Genomic DNA, 17,866 nt, shown 5'->3' with positions numbered 1-17,866 from the left:
CTCATTTGTTCATTAAACATGATTCAATACGCAGCAAATGTGTGCCAGGACTGAGTGTGAGCTCCTCCAGGAAAATGGGGTCTCTTCCCCAGGACAAGTGAATCCCCGTCGCCCCCATCCTGGGAGTCAGGGTGAGCTTCTTCTCTCCTCCAAGCCATGCATTCCTCCATCTCCCCTCCACCCGCTCTGGGGAGTGATGGAAGGACCTATCTCTCCCCAGAGTAAGGCTCCTTATTCTCCACCCTACCAGAGACTCTCCTTTAGGTATTAAAGTGTACCCCAAAACTGTGTGCCACTGGCATGGGTAGGACAGGCAGATCAAAGGGACGATTGAAATTCCATACAAGGCCCAATTGAACATATGGTTAACAATTCTCAAATCACTGAGAAACAATTAACTTTTAATAGACGACATTGAAACAAAATAGAGAATCATTGGGGAAAAAAGATAAAGTTGGGTCCACACTTCTCATCATAATCCGAAATAACACTCAGATGGGATCAAAGATCTAAATGTAAAAAAATCAAACCATACAAGTACTAGACGAAAAAAAATAATTTACTTTCTTAAAAATATCTAACAAAACACCCATATCAAAGCTGTGCTATTCACAATGCCCAAGAGATGGGAGCAACCCGAGTGTCTATGGACAGCCAGAGTTTCTGAAACCTTTACCCATACCAGCCCTGACTGTACTATAGACCAATGTTCTCATTTTCAATGTGATGAGGGTCTCCTTCTGGTTTCGTTACTCTAAAATTATACAATACAGTATGTTGCCTAAAATAACTTGACTTTATACTAAAGATTAGCTTATGACTGATACATCAATATTATATTCAAATAATAGATTTCTGAAGTCACATAGTTTAAAACCGTGCTTTTAACACGTCAAGGTAACTGTAAAGAATCAGCTGGGAAGTTCTTCTCTGTTCATCAAAATGGTAATTACTCCTCGCAGTGTGACATTTCCCACCTGAATTTTTGTAGTTTCCATAATCTTGAATAATCACTGAACACGTGTCAAAGCGACTGATATGCAGAAATGCTTTGGTAAATTTGATCATTCTTTTATAGCTATTTCTTGCCAGAAACTCATTTGCCTAACATTCAGTGTAAGTCATTTATCAACAAAATTTTAATCAATAATACATCTTTGAAATTACTCAGTCATTTTTCCTATATTTGCTCCCACCTAGCCATAGGAATTCTCTCTTGCTTGTATGTTCTGGGGGAAAACAGTCTCATTGTTAAATGTTTGCATTGGCAGGTGGAAAGAATACTTGACGATGGAGGGGGGAGGAGAGAGCTGTGGAAGAGCCCTCGTCCAGCCCTTCCTCTCTGTGACATTTACTTAGAGCCCCAGAGCACCGCCCAGGTCAGGACTCAGTCCCCAGGAAACTCCCAGGGCAGACCCACTCTCCTCTAAGCCTCTCCCTGCCAGTCAGCACTTCCAAGGCAGCTCTCTGCCTCCAGCGGCCCTGCCAGAAACGTTTCTACAGACCTCACCGTGCTCACCTCCAGAGGACAATTCCCTTCATGACCATCCCAGAAGCCACTTCCACCGCCTCTCACAGCTCAGCACCCTCCCCTGATAAGTAAACCGCAGCAGCAGAGCTTTGGCAAGAAACCATTTTGCACACCAAAAACTAGAGGAAAAGAGCACAACTCCTCCCACTTTCTTTCTCCACTTTCCACCCCTGTGCCTTGGAAACCCTACTGACTTGTCTGGAAAGTCACAAAACCATGGCAAGCTCATGGACAGAAACCCCACCGGGAACTTCTCTCCTGACCCCATAGCTCAGGCAGACTTCCGGTCCCCCAGAGGCCTGGTGCCTGTGCCCTGGGGCAGAGCGTCAGAGTCAGGAGAAGCTGATTTGTCATAACTATAGCAACGTCACAGAAGTGAGGTCTGGTAACCTTGATAATGGTTGTCTGAGTTTGTCTGGGAAATGGTGGGTGCCCCAGGGGAAAGCCACCTGAACCTCGGGTTGGAGAAGAGAGGGCAGCCTAGGACTGCCTAAGGAAATGTCTTTCTTATAGAAATGTGAAAAAACTCTCAGAAGTGGATGAAATCTTCCAAATACATTGTGAACCATTTCAAGATTTTAGTTGGCATGACTCCCAGAACAACTAAAATACCCATTAGTCTGATACCCATCAAGATTGCTTTTTCGCCAGCAGTACCACTCCTGGGCATATATCCAGACAAAACTCTAATCCTAAAAGATACCTGCACTCCTATGTTCATAGCAGCACTATTCACAATAGGCAAGACATGGTAGCAACCTAAATGTCCATCAACAGATGAATGGATAAAGAAGATGTGGTACACGTATACAATAGAATACCACTTGTTCTTTTTTATGACTGAAATAGCACCATTTGCAGTAACATGGATGCAACTAGAGTTTATCATACTAAGTGAAATAAGTCAGAAAATGAAAGACAAAAACCATATGATATCACTTATATGTGAAATCTAAAATATGACACAGATGAACCTATCTACGAAAGAGAAACAGACTCAAACATAGAGAACAGACTTGTGATTGCCAAGGGGGAGGGGGTTGGGGGAGGGGTGGAGTGGGAGGTTGGGCTTAGCAGATGTAAGATATTATATATGGAATGGATGAACAGCAAGGTCCTACTGTGTAGCACAGAGAGAACTACATGCAGTATCGTATGATTAACCATTATGAAAAAGAATATTTTTTAAAAATAATGTATTTATGTATAACTGAATCACTTTGCTGTACAAAAGAAATTAACACAACATTGTAAATCAGCTATACTTCAATTAAAAAAAATAGGGCTTCCCTGGTGGTGCAGTGGTTGAGAATCTGCCTGCTAATGCAGGGGACACGGGTTCGAGCCCTGGTCTGGGAAGATCCCACATGCCGCGGAGCAACTAGGGCCGTGAGCCACAACTACTGAGCCTGCGTGTCTGGAGCCTGTGCTCCGCAACAAGAAAGGCCGCGATAATGAGTGGCCCCCGCTCGCCACAACTAGAGAAATCCCTCGCACAGAAACAAAGACCCAACACAGCCAAAAATAAATTAATTAATTAATTTTAAAAAATAAGATTGCTTTTTCAAGTTTCCACCGAATTTTCAGAGGTATAATTTTCCCAGGCTACATTACAATCCACGGTTTTGTTGTGGATTTTTTGTTGTGGATACAAAACATTACTAAACCGTTTTGACATCCGTAAATTTAACAGGCCTCTCTCCAAACACTCCCCCCCCCAGTATCCCACACTCACTTTGCCCTGGCGGGAGCAGATCAGATGACTCCACTGACTAGCCACTGGCTCTGCCGGCTCAGGGACCTTCCTGAGTTACAAGCCCTGGGACGGTACTACGGGTTCCCAGAAAGACAAGACTCTTTTGCGCTCCTCACCTTCTGTCCCAGTGAGCCGCAGTCAACACGAAGTTGTCTTATGCCGGGAAACCCCTACATCTGCTCCAGTCTTGTTTGTTGTCATAGAAACATACAGAGACCATGTAGGGTGGGGCTTGCAGTCTGGTCTTTCTGCCTCATTTGATCTCTCCTGAAAGAGAAAATTTCCCTGGATCTCTCTGTTCATAGGAAACAGGACGGGCACTGCCTGGTGACCTAAAACAATGGGATGTCCAGAGGATAGTCTGCAGTGGTCTTCAGGGACTCAGCACAATGAGATGGGGGCTCCAGGCTTCCCTGGGCAGCATGGCGGGCTGGCAGCATGACCTGTTTCCTTGCTTAGCTCTTATCTCCCTGTAGAGATGAGGAGCTCAGCCCTTGTTCTGGAGCACTTCAAATACATGTGAAGGGGAAGGGATCTGTCTTCCAGATAAACCATCTAGAAGACCTGGAAATAAATCTCTCTGACCTACCCTGGTTATTTCTTTGTCCCTGAGATTTTCAGACCCCCTGTGTCCTGCTTACTTCCAGGTGAGACTGGTTTCTAAACCCTGAAAATTTGAGCTCATGGAGCGGAATGCTCTGGCTTCTTTCTCCCCCATCATGAGTCAGGCACATAGTAAATGTCCCACAAATACTTGTTGGATAAGTGAATGAACAGTCCCCCAAATTGCTTTTGGTCCTAATGCAGCCTGAACCTCAGCACAGGTTTATCTTTTTAAGGAATTTAGCCATCAAGATAAAGAGGAACACCTGTACAGGATTAGAAATCAGAGTGAGGTTGGGAAATGGGAGGAGGGGGCCTGGGTGGATGCCAGCTTCCATTAGGGCCATGATCAGTGGTGAGGCAACACTGAGAGGCCCACTTAGGTTCTGGATATATCCGCCCTGGTGGAGCAGGGTGCCTCAAGAAAGTGGGGAGAGTGAGAAGGTGACATCTAGGAAACAGTGTAAGATAGCTCTTTCATTCTTGGTCTAGACAATAGCTCTTGGGATAGAGGAACCCACTCTTAGCTTTGGAGAATGGGAAGTTATAAGCCTCATTTTCAGCTTTCCCTCCACACCAGGATCCTGTGCCATCCTAATTATAAGTAACTTTCCATGTGCCAAGGTGTGACCTATGGAGAGGAGAAGACCCACCAGGTCTCCGTGGGAGTCTTTCCTGTAATCTGTGCACTATATACCCAGTGGCAGGTCTGGGGTTTAGCAAATTTCTGGGAACGGACTGAGGCAAGGAACAATCATAGCAATAGCCTTGCTGGGGCACTGGGGAAGTGCTGCTGCTGGAATAAGCCAGGCCTCTGAGGATAGGGAGAGTCACCTACCTCTTTCAGCCCTGGAGGTAGGAGATTGGCCACTAAGCACAGGAGCAGCAGCATATTCTCTGAAAAGCTGAGCAGGCCTGCAGTGGCGTGTGATTTCTCCTTCCAGGTTTTTGCAATCCTGAGTTTCAAAGGGCAGGCTCAGGGCCCACCAATTTACTCCTGGTTCTACTGATTCTCAAGACATGAGCTTTCATCAGAAAAGTCTGTATGGTGAGGGTGTTGCAAGAACCCCATTCTTGGGCCCTTGGTAGTCAGCATGATCACGTTCACCTAGAGAAAATCCTGAACTCTGAATGGAGGAAGGGCTTTGGGGGGTTTGGGCATTAATCAGAAATGGTGTCCCCTTCCTCTAAGTTCAATCCTCCAAGAGCATAAATCTGACCCCACTGTGCTTTTTGTTTGTCATTCGGTAACTGTCTACTTCCTAGAAAAAAAAACAAAAAAGCATACAACTATCCAATTATACTCTTTGCAGAGCTTCGGAGTTTTTTTTTGATAGCTGAAGAGGTTTTTTGTCGTTGTTCTAAATGCAAAAGTACCAAGAAAAAGTCTTTCCTAAAACACATTAGCCAAGAGCCTAGCCATCCATCAATTTCTTGGTAGTTTCAGGCAACTGCAAACTGTTGGGGAAGGGGGTGAGGACCAGAGATTGAGGATGAAGTGGAGGTGGGGTATTGATGAGAGTACCAGGAAGATAAGGTGATGACAGAATAGGAGAGTTTAAGAAGAGGGGTTTGACAGACAAATGCACCTGAGTTTATTGTGTGGTCCAGTTCCAGGTAGCCCTTATAAAGCCAGTATTATTCTCAACTTGTTGATATTTCAAAGGTTTAAAAGACCCCAATATTAAAGTAGTTGGGAAGCATCAGGTAGAGACGGAAAGAGGATAAACAAACTTTGTCATTCATTCTAAGTTTTCCAGGTCACTCCTCTCCCACCTGGCCCAGGTAATCTGGGTTCCAGGGATGACCATGATGTGGGCAAATGTTCTGCCCCCCAAGGCTCCTTGCTCCTGGTGAGGAACCAGGCATATTTGCTCACGCAGTTCTCTGCACACAGGTGCTTAGAGTTGTCAGCCTTTAGAAGGGCAAGTTCCAAGCTATGATTCTACTTAGAATACAGGCAATCAGCCAGACAGTTTAGATTACTTCTATCTGTTCTTTTATAATTTAGTACAGATATGAGACGACTTCTAGAACCTTATCTCAAACTGAACATAAGGTTTAAGCTGTTTTTGCATCATTGGCTCAGTCATTACCCACAAGGTAGAACATATATCTTCTCATTTTCATTCTCTGCCTCAAGAATGACAGTTCCTTAAAGGGGATATATTGCCTCTTACCTTTGATAATTTACCTCTCCTCCCCACGGCCAATTTGCAAACCACAAGTATGCTCAGCAATGTTGCAGTAATTTATTAAATAACTGTGTTGACACACTGGTCTTTAACGCACCTATAAACTATTATTTATGATGTTTGGGAAGTACAGAAAATCAACGATGATAGACTATAATTTTAGCCCAAAGGAGGTGTTTATCATTTTAACGAATCTTGTCACATAGAACCATGGGAGTTTTCACAGTTTCTGCAGCTGGTTTCCTGTGCATTTGGCAGTGCTCTCACATTTTTCTGATAGGCAGTTTTCCTCTGAGCTATTTGGACCCCACCTTGGACTACACTTCCACCCCACACATGGCTCAGGCCTCCCTTCTTCCAGGGTTCCCCATGGATGCACGTAATAGCGATCAGCCGTTGTCTCTGCTCTCCTTCCACTCCCCTCCTCCTCCTATCTCACCTGACCCACAGCTAGCTCTGCTGCACAGACCCAGGGCAAAAGGCACCTGTGTCTGAGCTTAGCGATCCTTCCAGAAGAGCAGCTGGCTGCTCTTGTGAAGTTAACACTAACAAATTTGTAATTGCTTCAGAACTTTTCAGTGAACAGAAGTAAAAAAGGAAGAAGGAAAACGAACAGGGTGTCAGATGTGTGGGACACTACATGCAACATATGTTTAGGGAGTCCCAGAAGCAGGGGAGATGGTTGAAAATTTCACAATATTGATGGGAAAAAAAAAAAACCCTGAAGCATTAATGTTCAAAACCAAGAAGCTCAGTGAACTCCAAGTAGGATAAAGTATCATAGAAGAATGGGCAAGATTTCCCCCATGCCTCCTTCCCTTCTCTCCTAGATCTCATCATTTTATTTCCAGTCCAGCCCTCTCTTCAGATAGCACCTCTGGCTCATTCTCTCCCACAGCTGCTCCTTCTGTGTTATGTCCACGTGTGAGAAGTGCTGGGATGGAGCTACTTCTGGGGTCTATGACATCATTCAGACATGGGGCCTCTTCTCCTTGATCTAGAAAGCTAAGTGCTCTTAAGGGAAAAGTAGCTTCAACAGTGCTGTCCATGTGCAGAAGAGGTAGCTGACCACTTTCTCCAAATAACATCTTCTACCATTAGGGCTTTTTTCAATTGAATTGCAAAAGATTCTTTTTTTTAATTACTGTTTAAATTACTAATTAAATTATGTGGTAAAATATACCTAATGGAAAATTTACCTATTAACCAATTTTAAGTGTGCAGTTCAATGGCATTAAGTACATGCACATCGTTGTGCAACCTTCACCATTAACCATCTTAAGAAATTTTTCACCTTCCCAAATTGAAACTCTGAACCCACTAAACAGTAACTCCCCATTACCCTTTCCCCCTAGCCCCTGGGAATCACCATTCTACTTTGTGTCGCTATGAATTTGCAAGAGATTCTTAAATAAATGCAAGAGTCTTGAGCACGGTCATATCATCAGTCTTATACCTCATTTATCACTTACACCTTAATAGGCAGTAGACAAAACCTATACAAATGGAGACTGTAAGAAAAGAAGAAGGGATGAAGGGAGAGCTGGAGGGGGCAAGTCATCACAAACAAGCCTGCCTGAATTCATCCTCTGCCCCTGACCACCAAATTGAAGCCAAGGTTCCTCCTACCTTTTCCTGAATGTACAGGTACGCTAGAGAGGCCTAACGCTCCATACTTTTGGCCATTTTGTAAGCTAAAGAAAGAAATGAGAAGCAAATTTCCTCATCTGGGTGGAGTATCGACGGCATCTGGGACAACTGAAAGATGCCTGAAGCCTGGGGAGGGCCTCTGTTCTTGTTTTCAAGGAAAGAAGAGCCCCAGTTAAAAGTGACTGCCCCCACCTGGGCATCCCCCTCTGGCCTTTCTATAAAACTCACTGTATTGAGAAGAATGGGGATGCAGAGGAAATATTTGCGGAATTGCCTCCAGAAACCACATCCCTCGTCCTGACCCTCAGTGAAGCCACTCCCTAGAGTGGAGGATGGGATCTTCTCCCACTGGTCTGGTATTCTTCATTGCCTGACAGGTGAGTTTGGCATGAGGCTTGAGAACACTCAACTTGTGGCTTGGTCTAGGAGGTCCCAGCCTTAGGCTCTGAGGAGAATTTCCACAAGAGAGGATACAGAGATTCCAGAAGAAACTCAGGTTAGTCAAACACTATCAATTTACTGAGACGTACGGATGACTGGAAAGCCCCAAGGAGAGAGATTTCATTTCAAAGAAACAGATGGGATGATCACTTGGTCCCGTGATACAAATAGATCTAAGAGCAGCAGGCTGAATGGCCCTATGGCCAGAGGGACTGGGAGAGAATACAGTTGAAGAACAGAACATTCTGATTGAGAGAATGCTGGCTGGGAGTTGGGAGACCAGGGTCCAGTTCCTGTGAAGAACACGCCACATGGCTGTGTTGGTCACTACCTGGCTTCGTAGTTTTTAATGGTTAGTGTCTATCAGTGTATTTCAAAATTTTTCTTTCTACAGTCATGAATATTTTCCTTAAGTAAAATTTGGACACATGCCAAATATTTAAAACAGATGCATAGCTCTGATTAAATGGTGTGGGGTGGAGGTTTGATCTCTTTCTTTTCTTTCCCTTCTAGGCAGTTCCACAATTTGAAAACCATGAGACATGATGAAACTCGATGGACAAACAGCTGGTCTACCAGAGCCATCCTGCAGACCATGGGGCACTTGCCGTTTTACCTGGTCTGGGTCTTTTGTCTGCATCAGGATGTGGGTTGTCTTTCCCCCCAGGGATTTGCTGTGGATCGTTTCCTCCTCCATGACGTTTTGGGCACCATGCTTCACAATTATTTGTGGTAGAAAAGGTGAGGTGGGTGCACTCCTACTGGCTTTCATTAGTCATCTGGTCTCTCCTTGCTTGGGAATTTGAAATCTCAGTGATGACTGTCATGCCAGCAAAGGCTTTCACTCTCCAGTGTCAATACCCGGAGGTGAGGTCATTCAGACCATATCACAGGCTGGCTACGACTGAAACACATACTAACAGTCAACGTTGTAATTGTACACTCAAGCACTAACCCGGCAACTTTTCTGGATTGTTGAAATGATATAGAACTTTTCTATACACAAAACAGTGAATCACACTGTAGCCAGAGGAAATTATACTTCTGGAAATTCAGTAGAAACTTGAAAACGTAATCATAAAAGGATATCAGTCTAATGGGTTTTTTAGTTGTTCTGGGAGTCATGCCAACTAAAACCTTGAAATGGTTCATAATGTATTTGGAAGATTTCATCCACTTCTGAGAGTTTTTTCACATTTCTATAAGAAAGACATTTCCTTAGGCAGTCCTAGGCTGCCCTCTCTTCTCCAACCCGAGGTTCAGGTGGCTTTCCCCTGGGGCACCCACCATTTCCCAGACAAACTCAGACAACAATTATCAAGGTTACCAGACCTCACTTCTGTGACGTTGCTATAGTTATGACAAATCAGCTTCTCCTGACTCTGACGCTCTGCCCCAGGGCACAGGCACCAGGCCTCTGGGGGACCGGAAGTCTGCCTGAGCTATGGGGTCAGGAGAGAAGTTCCCGGTGGGGTTTCTGTCCATGAGCTTGCCATGGTTTTGTGACTTTCCAGACAAGTCAGTAGGGTTTCCAAGGCACAGGGGTGGAAAGTGGAGAAAGAAAGTGGGAGGAGTTGTGCTCTTTTCCTCTAGTTTTTGGTGTGCAAAATGGTTTCTTGCCAAAGCTCTGCTGCTGCGGTTTACTTATCAGGGGAGGGTGCTGAGCTGTGAGAGGCGGTGGAAGTGGCTTCTGGGATGGTCATGAAGGGAATTGTCCTCTGGAGGTGAGCACGGTGAGGTCTGTAGAAACGTTTCTGGCAGGGCCGCTGGAGGCAGAGAGCTGCCTTGGAAGTGCTGACTGGCAGGGAGAGGCTTAGAGGAGAGTGGGTCTGCCCTGGGAGTTTCCTGGGGACTGAGTCCTGACCTGGGCGGTGCTCTGGGGCTCTAAGTAAATGTCACAGAGAGGAAGGGCTGGACGAGGGCTCTTCCACAGCTCTCTCCTCCCCCCTCCATCGTCAAGTATTCTTTCCACCTGCCAATGCAAACATTTAACAATGAGACTGTTTTCCCCCAGAACATACAAGCAAGAGAGAATTCCTATGGCTAGGTGGGAGCAAATATAGGAAAAATGACTGAGTAATTTCAAAGATGTATTATTGATTAAAATTTTGTTGATAAATGACTTACACTGAATGTTAGGCAAATGAGTTTCTGGCAAGAAATAGCTATAAAAGAATGATCAAATTTACCAAAGCATTTCTGCATATCAGTCGCTTTGACACGTGTTCAGTGATTATTCAAGATTATGGAAACTACAAAAATTCAGGTGGGAAATGTCACACTGCGAGGAGTAATTACCATTTTGATGAACAGAGAAGAACTTCCCAGCTGATTCTTTACAGTTACCTTGACGTGTTAAAAGCACGGTTTTAAACTATGTGACTTCAGAAATCTATTATTTGAATATAATATTGATGTATCAGTCATAAGCTAATCTTTAGTATAAAGTCAAGTTATTTTAGGCAACATACTGTATTGTATAATTTTAGAGTAACGAAACCAGAAGGAGACCCTCATCACATTGAAAATGAGAACATTGGTCTATAGTACAGTCAGGGCTGGTATGGGTAAAGGTTTCAGAAACTCTGGCTGTCCATAGACACTCGGGTTGCTCCCATCTCTTGGGCATTGTGAATAGCACAGCTTTGATATGGGTGTTTTGTTAGATATTTTTAAGAAAGTAAATTATTTTTTTTCGTCTAGTACTTGTATGGTTTGATTTTTTTACATTTAGATCTTTGATCCCATCTGAGTGTTATTTCGGATTATGATGAGAAGTGTGGACCCAACTTTATCTTTTTTCCCCAATGATTCTCTATTTTGTTTCAATGTCGTCTATTAAAAGTTAATTGTTTCTCAGTGATTTGAGAATTGTTAACCATATGTTCAATTGGGCCTTGTATGGAATTTCAATCGTCCCTTTGATCTGCCTGTCCTACCCATGCCAGCGGCACACAGTTTTGGGGTACACTTTAATACCTAAAGGAGAGTCTCTGGTAGGGTGGAGAATAAGGAGCCTTACTCTGGGGAGAGATAGGTCCTTCCATCACTCCCCAGAGCGGGTGGAGGGGAGATGGAGGAATGCATGGCTTGGAGGAGAGAAGAAGCTCACCCTGACTCCCAGGATGGGGGCGACGGGGATTCACTTGTCCTGGGGAAGAGACCCCATTTTCCTGGAGGAGCTCACACTCAGTCCTGGCACACATTTGCTGCGTATTGAATCATGTTTAATGAACAAATGAGGAATCGGTTATTTCCACTCTAGATGTGGATGTTTGTTAAGGCTCTGGGAACCGCCCTGGATCTGGGCTCTGCCCCAGAGAAGGGGAGTCAGTGACAGGGGGTGTCACTCCAGCCCCCACTCTTTGAAGCGTCTCATCGTTCTCCGTATCCAGGGCAGGAAGCTGGAAATCCTGGTGAAGACTGCTGGAGGAGTCCCAAAGTTGTTTCCGTAGGAGACGATGCCCTGGGCCACGTTGTTACACACAAGGGGGCCACCGGAGTCCCCCTGTGGGCAAGCAGAGGAAGGGACACTAAGCCGGGCCTCCATTCTCCAGGCCTCCCCCCTCCTGAGGCCCTATGGCCCTCCCTCAGAGAAAACAGGCGTGGGTGGGCTCCTTCCACTGCTGGCTGTGTGTGAGATGGGAGGCGGAGGGGCAGCAGAAGTCGAGCTTCTGGATTTTTCCATCACTGGGCTTCAGCCCTGGCTATGGTTATTCTACAGAACAACCCAGGCCAAGGTACCTTCACCGGCCCCAGGAAAACGCTGCACATGTACGCCCTGTGTCTGGTGCACCTGCTATTCCCCCAGAGACCGGATTGACGGGGAAAAGTCCCCCACCTCACTCTGCTCTGGGCCCCAGACTGAGGCCATGGGGATGTAATCTGTCCCCACTGCCCAGTCTGCCCACGTCCCTTTGTCTCGGACAGTGTCGGCAGATGCCCGTGGTCTTACTTGGAAGGCGGATTTCCTCTCTCTTGGGTCGCCCACACAAATCTGTGTTCGGCCAGTGTAGAACATGAAGCGTCTACGGCACTCCCCATTCCTCTGCACTGTCAGCTGCACGTCTTGGAGCGTGTCTGTTCTCCTGTTCAGGCCGAGACGGCCCCAGCCGGCCACGGTGCACAGGGTCCCAGGACTCAGCCTCTCCTGGGTCTGCGGCAGAGCCACCGGCCTCACAGCTTGATTACGTCTGACTCTGCTTCTCAGCTGGCAGGAAGCATGCAGGCACTCAGGGACTGTCTATGCCATGCTCACCCCATGCCTACCACCACCCTGGGAGTCTGCTCGGCTTCCCCCTCCCTGGTCCCCCAAGCTGGGAGGGAGCCGCCCGGGTGAAGTACCAGAGGGTCGGTACCTGCAGTAACATGATGTCATTCTGTTTCTGCTGATTGTGCCCGGGGTGGGGGATGGCTCTGAGCACCGGTATGCGCTGCTGAGTCCCTTCCAACCTGCTGATGTTGTGGGCCCCCAGGATGACACTTATTTGTCTGCAAAGGAAAGGGAGCCTAGAAGTAGGTCTGAGCTGCAGGAACTGCACTCCCCGATGCAGGTCACGTGACAGCCCAGGGTGGCGAGACCTCAGCCAAGGGAGGTGGGGACAGGAGGGCTCTGGCACTGGGCTCTATGCCCTTGGTCTCCACAGCCTTGAGCTGTGGGTGGTAGGAAACTCAGTGACCTTATATTTGGCCTCCCCTACAATAAAAAAGGAGCTTGAATTCATATTTTGAGCCCCAATGCGTGCCTTCCATCTCCCCATCTTGCTCTTTTTGATCAGGTCCTCCTTTCTCCCCATTTACAATGGCCTGCTCCCTGCTCCCCAAGCCCTAGCTGCTCTTTTTTCACCCCTTTATTGCTGGAACCCTGCTTTCAATGGCTCCTCTCATGAAATCTTCTGGACCTGCTCTGCTGGTGCCCAGAAGCCCCTTAGTGACTCACCTTCCCGAGCACTGAGCTGCTGTCATCACAAAGTCTTCTCGCACCAGAAACCCCCCACAAGTGGTCAGATACCCTGGTCTCTGGATCTGAATATATGCCATGTAAGGGTGGGAATGGGGCCTGGCCTCTTGGCCTCCGATGATCTGCCCTGGAAGGAAGCATTAGGCACTTATCTCTGCACTGACAGGTGTGTGGGCTTCGGCTTGGTGGCTCCAGAAATGTTAGAAGATGGCGAGGCAGGAGAGGTGCTACACGGGCCGGAGAAGCTGGTGGTTCATGAGAACTGGGTCTGCAGGGCACCAGCCTTGGGGGAGGCTCCAGGAGTCTGCAGGAAACGCCGCTGGCTCCCCATCCCAGCCTCAGCGCCCTCCCACCTCCCCAGAAGGCAAGGCCAGCTGCAGCCTCCCATAATGAGGAAGGTTCCTCTGCTGTGGGGATGGCAGATCCGGAGCCCTCTGAGCAGCCTCTCCCTGCAGTCCCGTGCTACTTTCTTCCTCAGGGAGTCTCCAGATCCCTGTGAGTCCAGCTCACGGGCAGCTCATGAATTTAAGGCTCTAAGGATGAGCCGGCGGGCCTGCTATTGCTGTATCTTTATCTCCTAGGCTCTGCCACAGGAGCTGCAGAATGAGTTCAGAGAGCATGTTTATATAGCAAGTAGTACGTGCCAGGACGACTCCAGGAATTTTATGTACACTAAGTCATTTAACTCTCATGTCAGCTCTCTGAGGTAGGCCTGACATAATTCCTGTTTTATAGATGATGGAGCTGAGGAACTCTGAACTCATACAAGCTGCCCAATGATACAGGGTTAGGGAGTGCCTGAGTGGTCTGGCTCCAGAGTCTATGGGATGGGGTTGGCCTCTGAGGATGGGGACGGTCACTCACCTGCCCTAGCCCTGGGAGGCAGGAGAAGGACCACCAGGAGCAGGAGTGGCTGCATCGTCCTGGGAAGTCTGCCCAGTCAGTTGCTGCTGGTCTTCCTCCTGCCAGACTTTGAGCCCCTGAAAGAGGAAGGAAGGGTGAGGGTGGGGGCTTGAGAATTTGCATTCCCATTCTCCTGCTGCTGTGCTAGGTTTCATCACCCAAGGCTGCCCAAGAGGCTTGCCCACTAACTGCCAGTGATGTGGGGGAATATAGTAACCCAAGGCTTCAGCGCAATATTCTGCACAGCTGCTGAGTCATTACTGGCCGTGGAAATGGGAACCCAGGGCAACAGGGATGGGGACAGGGTCACTGTGTCCCAGAACCTCAAACCCACCTAATTCAATAATCCCTACAAGCATCAAAGCTGGGAGCTCTCTATTTCCTCCTTCCTCTCCCTCATTGACTGGAGCCTGCATGTCTTCACCCTTTGGTCTTAGCCCCCTGTTGAGACCCTTGCTGCTCCCACTTCTTTCTAGAAGTTGTCATGCAGACTGTGTAGCTGTCTCTCCTGAGTGTGTGGAGGGCACTGCCAGAGAAAGGAAAGGGAAGAATGAGGCTCTCCACTGACCATTATGCTCTCAGGTCTCTTGAGCCCCAGCAAACTCTCAGTGAAATCCTGACACTGTGGACGACTTCTGTTCTCCTGCTTCCTACTCAAGGCAAAGGCCTTTATGTCCCAGAAGGTTCTCTGCATGCAGAAAAGGCCTAGTGACTTGATTTTGTTGCAAGCCATCAGACCCTGGTGGAAAAACATCTCAAATCCTATTCATCCATGGTATAAGAGTCCCATCAACCTAATCCCATCTCTGCCCCGGGGGTGATAGCTCCTAAGAAGGAGGTACGTCACTGCTGTGCTCCCCGTAACACATGAAGAAGTGGACCCAGGCATTCATCACTGAGAGAAAGGCACGGCAGAGTCCTGCAGAGAAACACAAGGGGTTGTGAGACAGTTTTCACAATACTTCAAAGTTTCTCTGTTGGCATAGAAAGCACTACAATATAGTAAATTTTTTGCAAAAGTATCAGAATTGAAAGCTAATACAATTCTCAGTCTTTTATGGATTATGATAAGCCCACTTGAAAATGTTATAAAATTAAGGATCCTCTCCCTATGTATAAATATACACAGGTTATAGCTTATTTTCAGAGCTGCCAAGAACTTAATCCTTCCTCTAATGCATGGTTTATGACTGCAACCTCATGAAATTTCTTCATGCATCTGAAAAGTAATATGCAGAAAACAGGGAAAAAGAAACGAAAATAGTATAACAGCTTTATTAGTGCCTTAGCATCTGGGTAATTTTAATTTATTGTTAATTAAAGTTTTACAACACTTTATTTTATTTTAAAAACTTTAATGTAACTTTTTTACAAAGTAAAGGATAAAGAGTAGCATGCGAAGAAATGGGAGTCAAATATATATGCTCCCAATGATCTTAATAGAGATGTAGATAAGGGATTTCATTAACAGTGACTAGGATTTCATGCCCATCTTCCCACCAAAAACAACCGAAAGAAACCTGTTTAAAATGGCTAAAAACCTTAAAAGCCTTGAAGAAATGCAAATGTAGGAGTGAATACCAGGCCCAAACTGAAGGAATAATGGGTGTCCAGTTAGACAGTTACTACTGTTCTGTGGAAATTTGCTGAACCCACAAAATTCAAACTTCTGTTTTAATGAGCATATAAAGTGAGAGGTATAGAAATCAAAAAGGGAGGAGATATGGGGATATATGTATATGTATAGCTGATTCACTTTGTTATAAAGCAGAAACTAACACACCACTGTAAAGCAATTATACTCCAATAAAGATGTTAAAAAAATAAAAAATAAATAAAATTTAAAAAATAAAAGAAATTAAAAAAAAACAAATCAAAGACCAAGACCCACACAAGCAGGTCTAGTCAAACCCTCCTCACAATAAGCTGGGAACTGAAAAGTTTACACACTCAAAGTAACAAAGAAGAGTTAATGGGCAAGTGCTTGCATGTAATTTCATGAAAGATGGAAATAGTACTGGACTTTCATGGACTCTCATACCTTGAACTTCGATTAATGTTGTTATGGACTGTTTGCTAAAGTACCTGGCAAAATCAAATGCAAATGTAGAGGAAATTCACTTAATTCCAGTGTTTGAATTACACCTAAATATTGTTTTTCAAGTACAATGACAAACATATAGTCAAATATAAACAGATCAACAAGCAAGCAAAGATATAAGACACCATGACTAATAAACAATAGATAAGAGAAAAAATACTTTAATTATTGGGATAATACTATTAGTAAAATAAAATATAGATTGCAAAAAAAATTATGCTGAAATAAAAACAAGCTTTAAAAGCACTCCCATGTTATGTCATAATTCTAGTTATTACTTTAAAATGTATATCTCAGAAATTACTAAATTTCCTTGTCAATTGCATTATTATGAACTTTCACCAAATCTTTAACCGTGGTCATTTTTAAGTCTTTTGTCATTTACAGACAGTTCTGGGTGTACTCGATGCTTTTGCAAATATGTTCCTATAAAAGGGTTTCATCTTCAAGGAATTCATAGAAAAGACTGAAAAGTACAGGTTTCTGGTAACTGACTATACTGCTGAACTGAATGAATAAGCATTTTCAGAACTCTAATGGAAAACTGATGAATTCATAAAAGTGCTAACAAAAGATCAAGATGAAAAAAAATTAATTACACGGGACTGAGTGAACTGATGAGGATGATTATAATTTTTGTGACTTTCTGTTTGAATAATAAAAAAAAAAATCTCACAAGGACTCAGAGGCAAAAAATATACAAATCAATTTTTACTGCAAAGTAAAGGAGCTGTTCCAGTGGAGGATTCTTGGACTGAATGTCAATATTATGACATAGTGTGTTTCATGTTTGGTAATTGCAATCATTATTGCTTTTGTTGTGGTCATCCATTTACAATGCTTGGTGTCAGTTTATTTACCTCTTGTAAAAATAAAATACAGTGTGTGTGTGTGTGTGTGTGAAAAAAAAAAAAAGCACTCCGGGGAACATTAACCTTAAAAAAATGACATCTGAAAAAGACCTAAATACAACTTCTAAAAGTGAGAAATATGAAAACACCAAAATTAAAGTCACAGTGAATAAAGTTAATAACAGATTAGACAAAGATGAAAATAGAATTACTAACCTGAAATAGCTCAGAAAGAATTGTCAAGAATAGAGCACAGGGCTTCCCTGGTGGTGCAGTGATTGAGAGTCCGCCTGCCGATGCAGGGAACATGGGTTCGTGCCCCGGTCCAGGAGGATCCCACATGCTGCAGAGCGGCTGGGCCCGTGAGCCATGGCCGCTGGGCCTGCGCGTCCGGAGCCTGTGCTCCGCAACGGGAGAGGCCACAGCGGTGAGAGGCCAGCATACCGCAAAAAAAAAAAAAAATAGAGCACAGACAGGCATAAAGATAAAAATATAGAAAACAGTAGAATTAGAAGGTTGAACATATATTGAATTAAAGTTCTAGAAGAAGAGAGAGAGAATGGGGGAGAAAAGTAATATATAGTGAGATAGTGGTTGAGATTTTGTTAAAACTGATGACAAAAATGCAGTTAGAGGTTAAAAAAATACCAATAAATCTCAAGCAGAATACAGAAGAGAAATCTATACCTAGAAATCAATATTATAAAGAAACAGCAGAAATCTTAAGGACGAGTAGAGTAAAATAGATTACACACTTTCAAATGCATGGCAGAGCAAAGGGAGAATTTTCAACAGCAGCAGTGAGTGGATGCTACTCAGGAAGAAATGTCTTCATAGTCATTCGAGAAGATTTTAAAGTACATCTTATAAATTGA

The 17,866-nt window shown here is 44.9% G+C and overlaps 1 protein-coding gene across 3 annotated transcripts; it reads right to left on the bottom strand.

Annotated features, from left to right (window-relative positions):
* Positions 1–11,419: 11,419 nt before the first annotated feature.
* LOC115852172 (cathepsin G-like) lies at positions 11,420–17,335 on the bottom strand. Of its 3 annotated transcripts, none has more exons than XM_060293596.1 (6): positions 17,208–17,335; positions 14,001–14,958; positions 13,116–13,263; positions 12,535–12,667; positions 12,132–12,386; positions 11,420–11,684 (listed from the first exon to the last, which is right to left on the bottom strand). In XM_060293596.1, the coding sequence occupies exons 2-6, from the start codon at positions 14,053–14,055 to the stop codon at positions 11,523–11,525; spliced, it is 753 nt and encodes a 250-aa protein (XP_060149579.1). In that variant the 5' UTR covers positions 14,056–14,958; positions 17,208–17,335; the 3' UTR covers positions 11,420–11,522. The 3 variants fall into 3 exon arrangements, with proteins under 3 accessions (XP_060149579.1, XP_060149581.1, XP_060149580.1); XM_060293598.1 differs by lacking the exon at positions 17,208–17,335 and having other exon boundaries at positions 14,001–14,116; positions 14,608–14,676; XM_060293597.1 differs by lacking the exon at positions 17,208–17,335 and having other exon boundaries at positions 14,001–14,116; positions 14,374–14,423.
* Positions 17,336–17,866: the final 531 nt, after the last annotated feature.

This window comes from Globicephala melas, chromosome 2 (genome assembly GCF_963455315.2).
Source record: "Globicephala melas chromosome 2, mGloMel1.2, whole genome shotgun sequence".
Classification (NCBI taxonomy): domain Eukaryota; kingdom Metazoa; phylum Chordata; class Mammalia; order Artiodactyla; family Delphinidae; genus Globicephala; species Globicephala melas.
The sequence above is the reverse complement of the archived record's forward strand: the minus strand, read 5'-3'. Positions and strand labels throughout refer to the sequence as shown.

Bases quoted from the DNA above. Each gene is read 5' to 3' on its own strand.
- LOC115852172 (XM_060293596.1), bottom strand. From the start codon at position 14,055: ATGCAGCCACTCCTGCTCCTGGTGGTCCTTCTCCTGCCTCCCAGGGCT. The intron at 12,668-13,115 runs GTGAGTCACTAA...TTTCCTTTGCAG, and splicing joins GCAGCTCAGTGCTCGGGAAG to ACAAATAAGTGTCATCCTGG. The intron at 11,685-12,131 runs GTAAGACCACGG...GCTTGCCCACAG, and splicing joins AGAGGAAATCCGCCTTCCAA to GGGGACTCCGGTGGCCCCCT.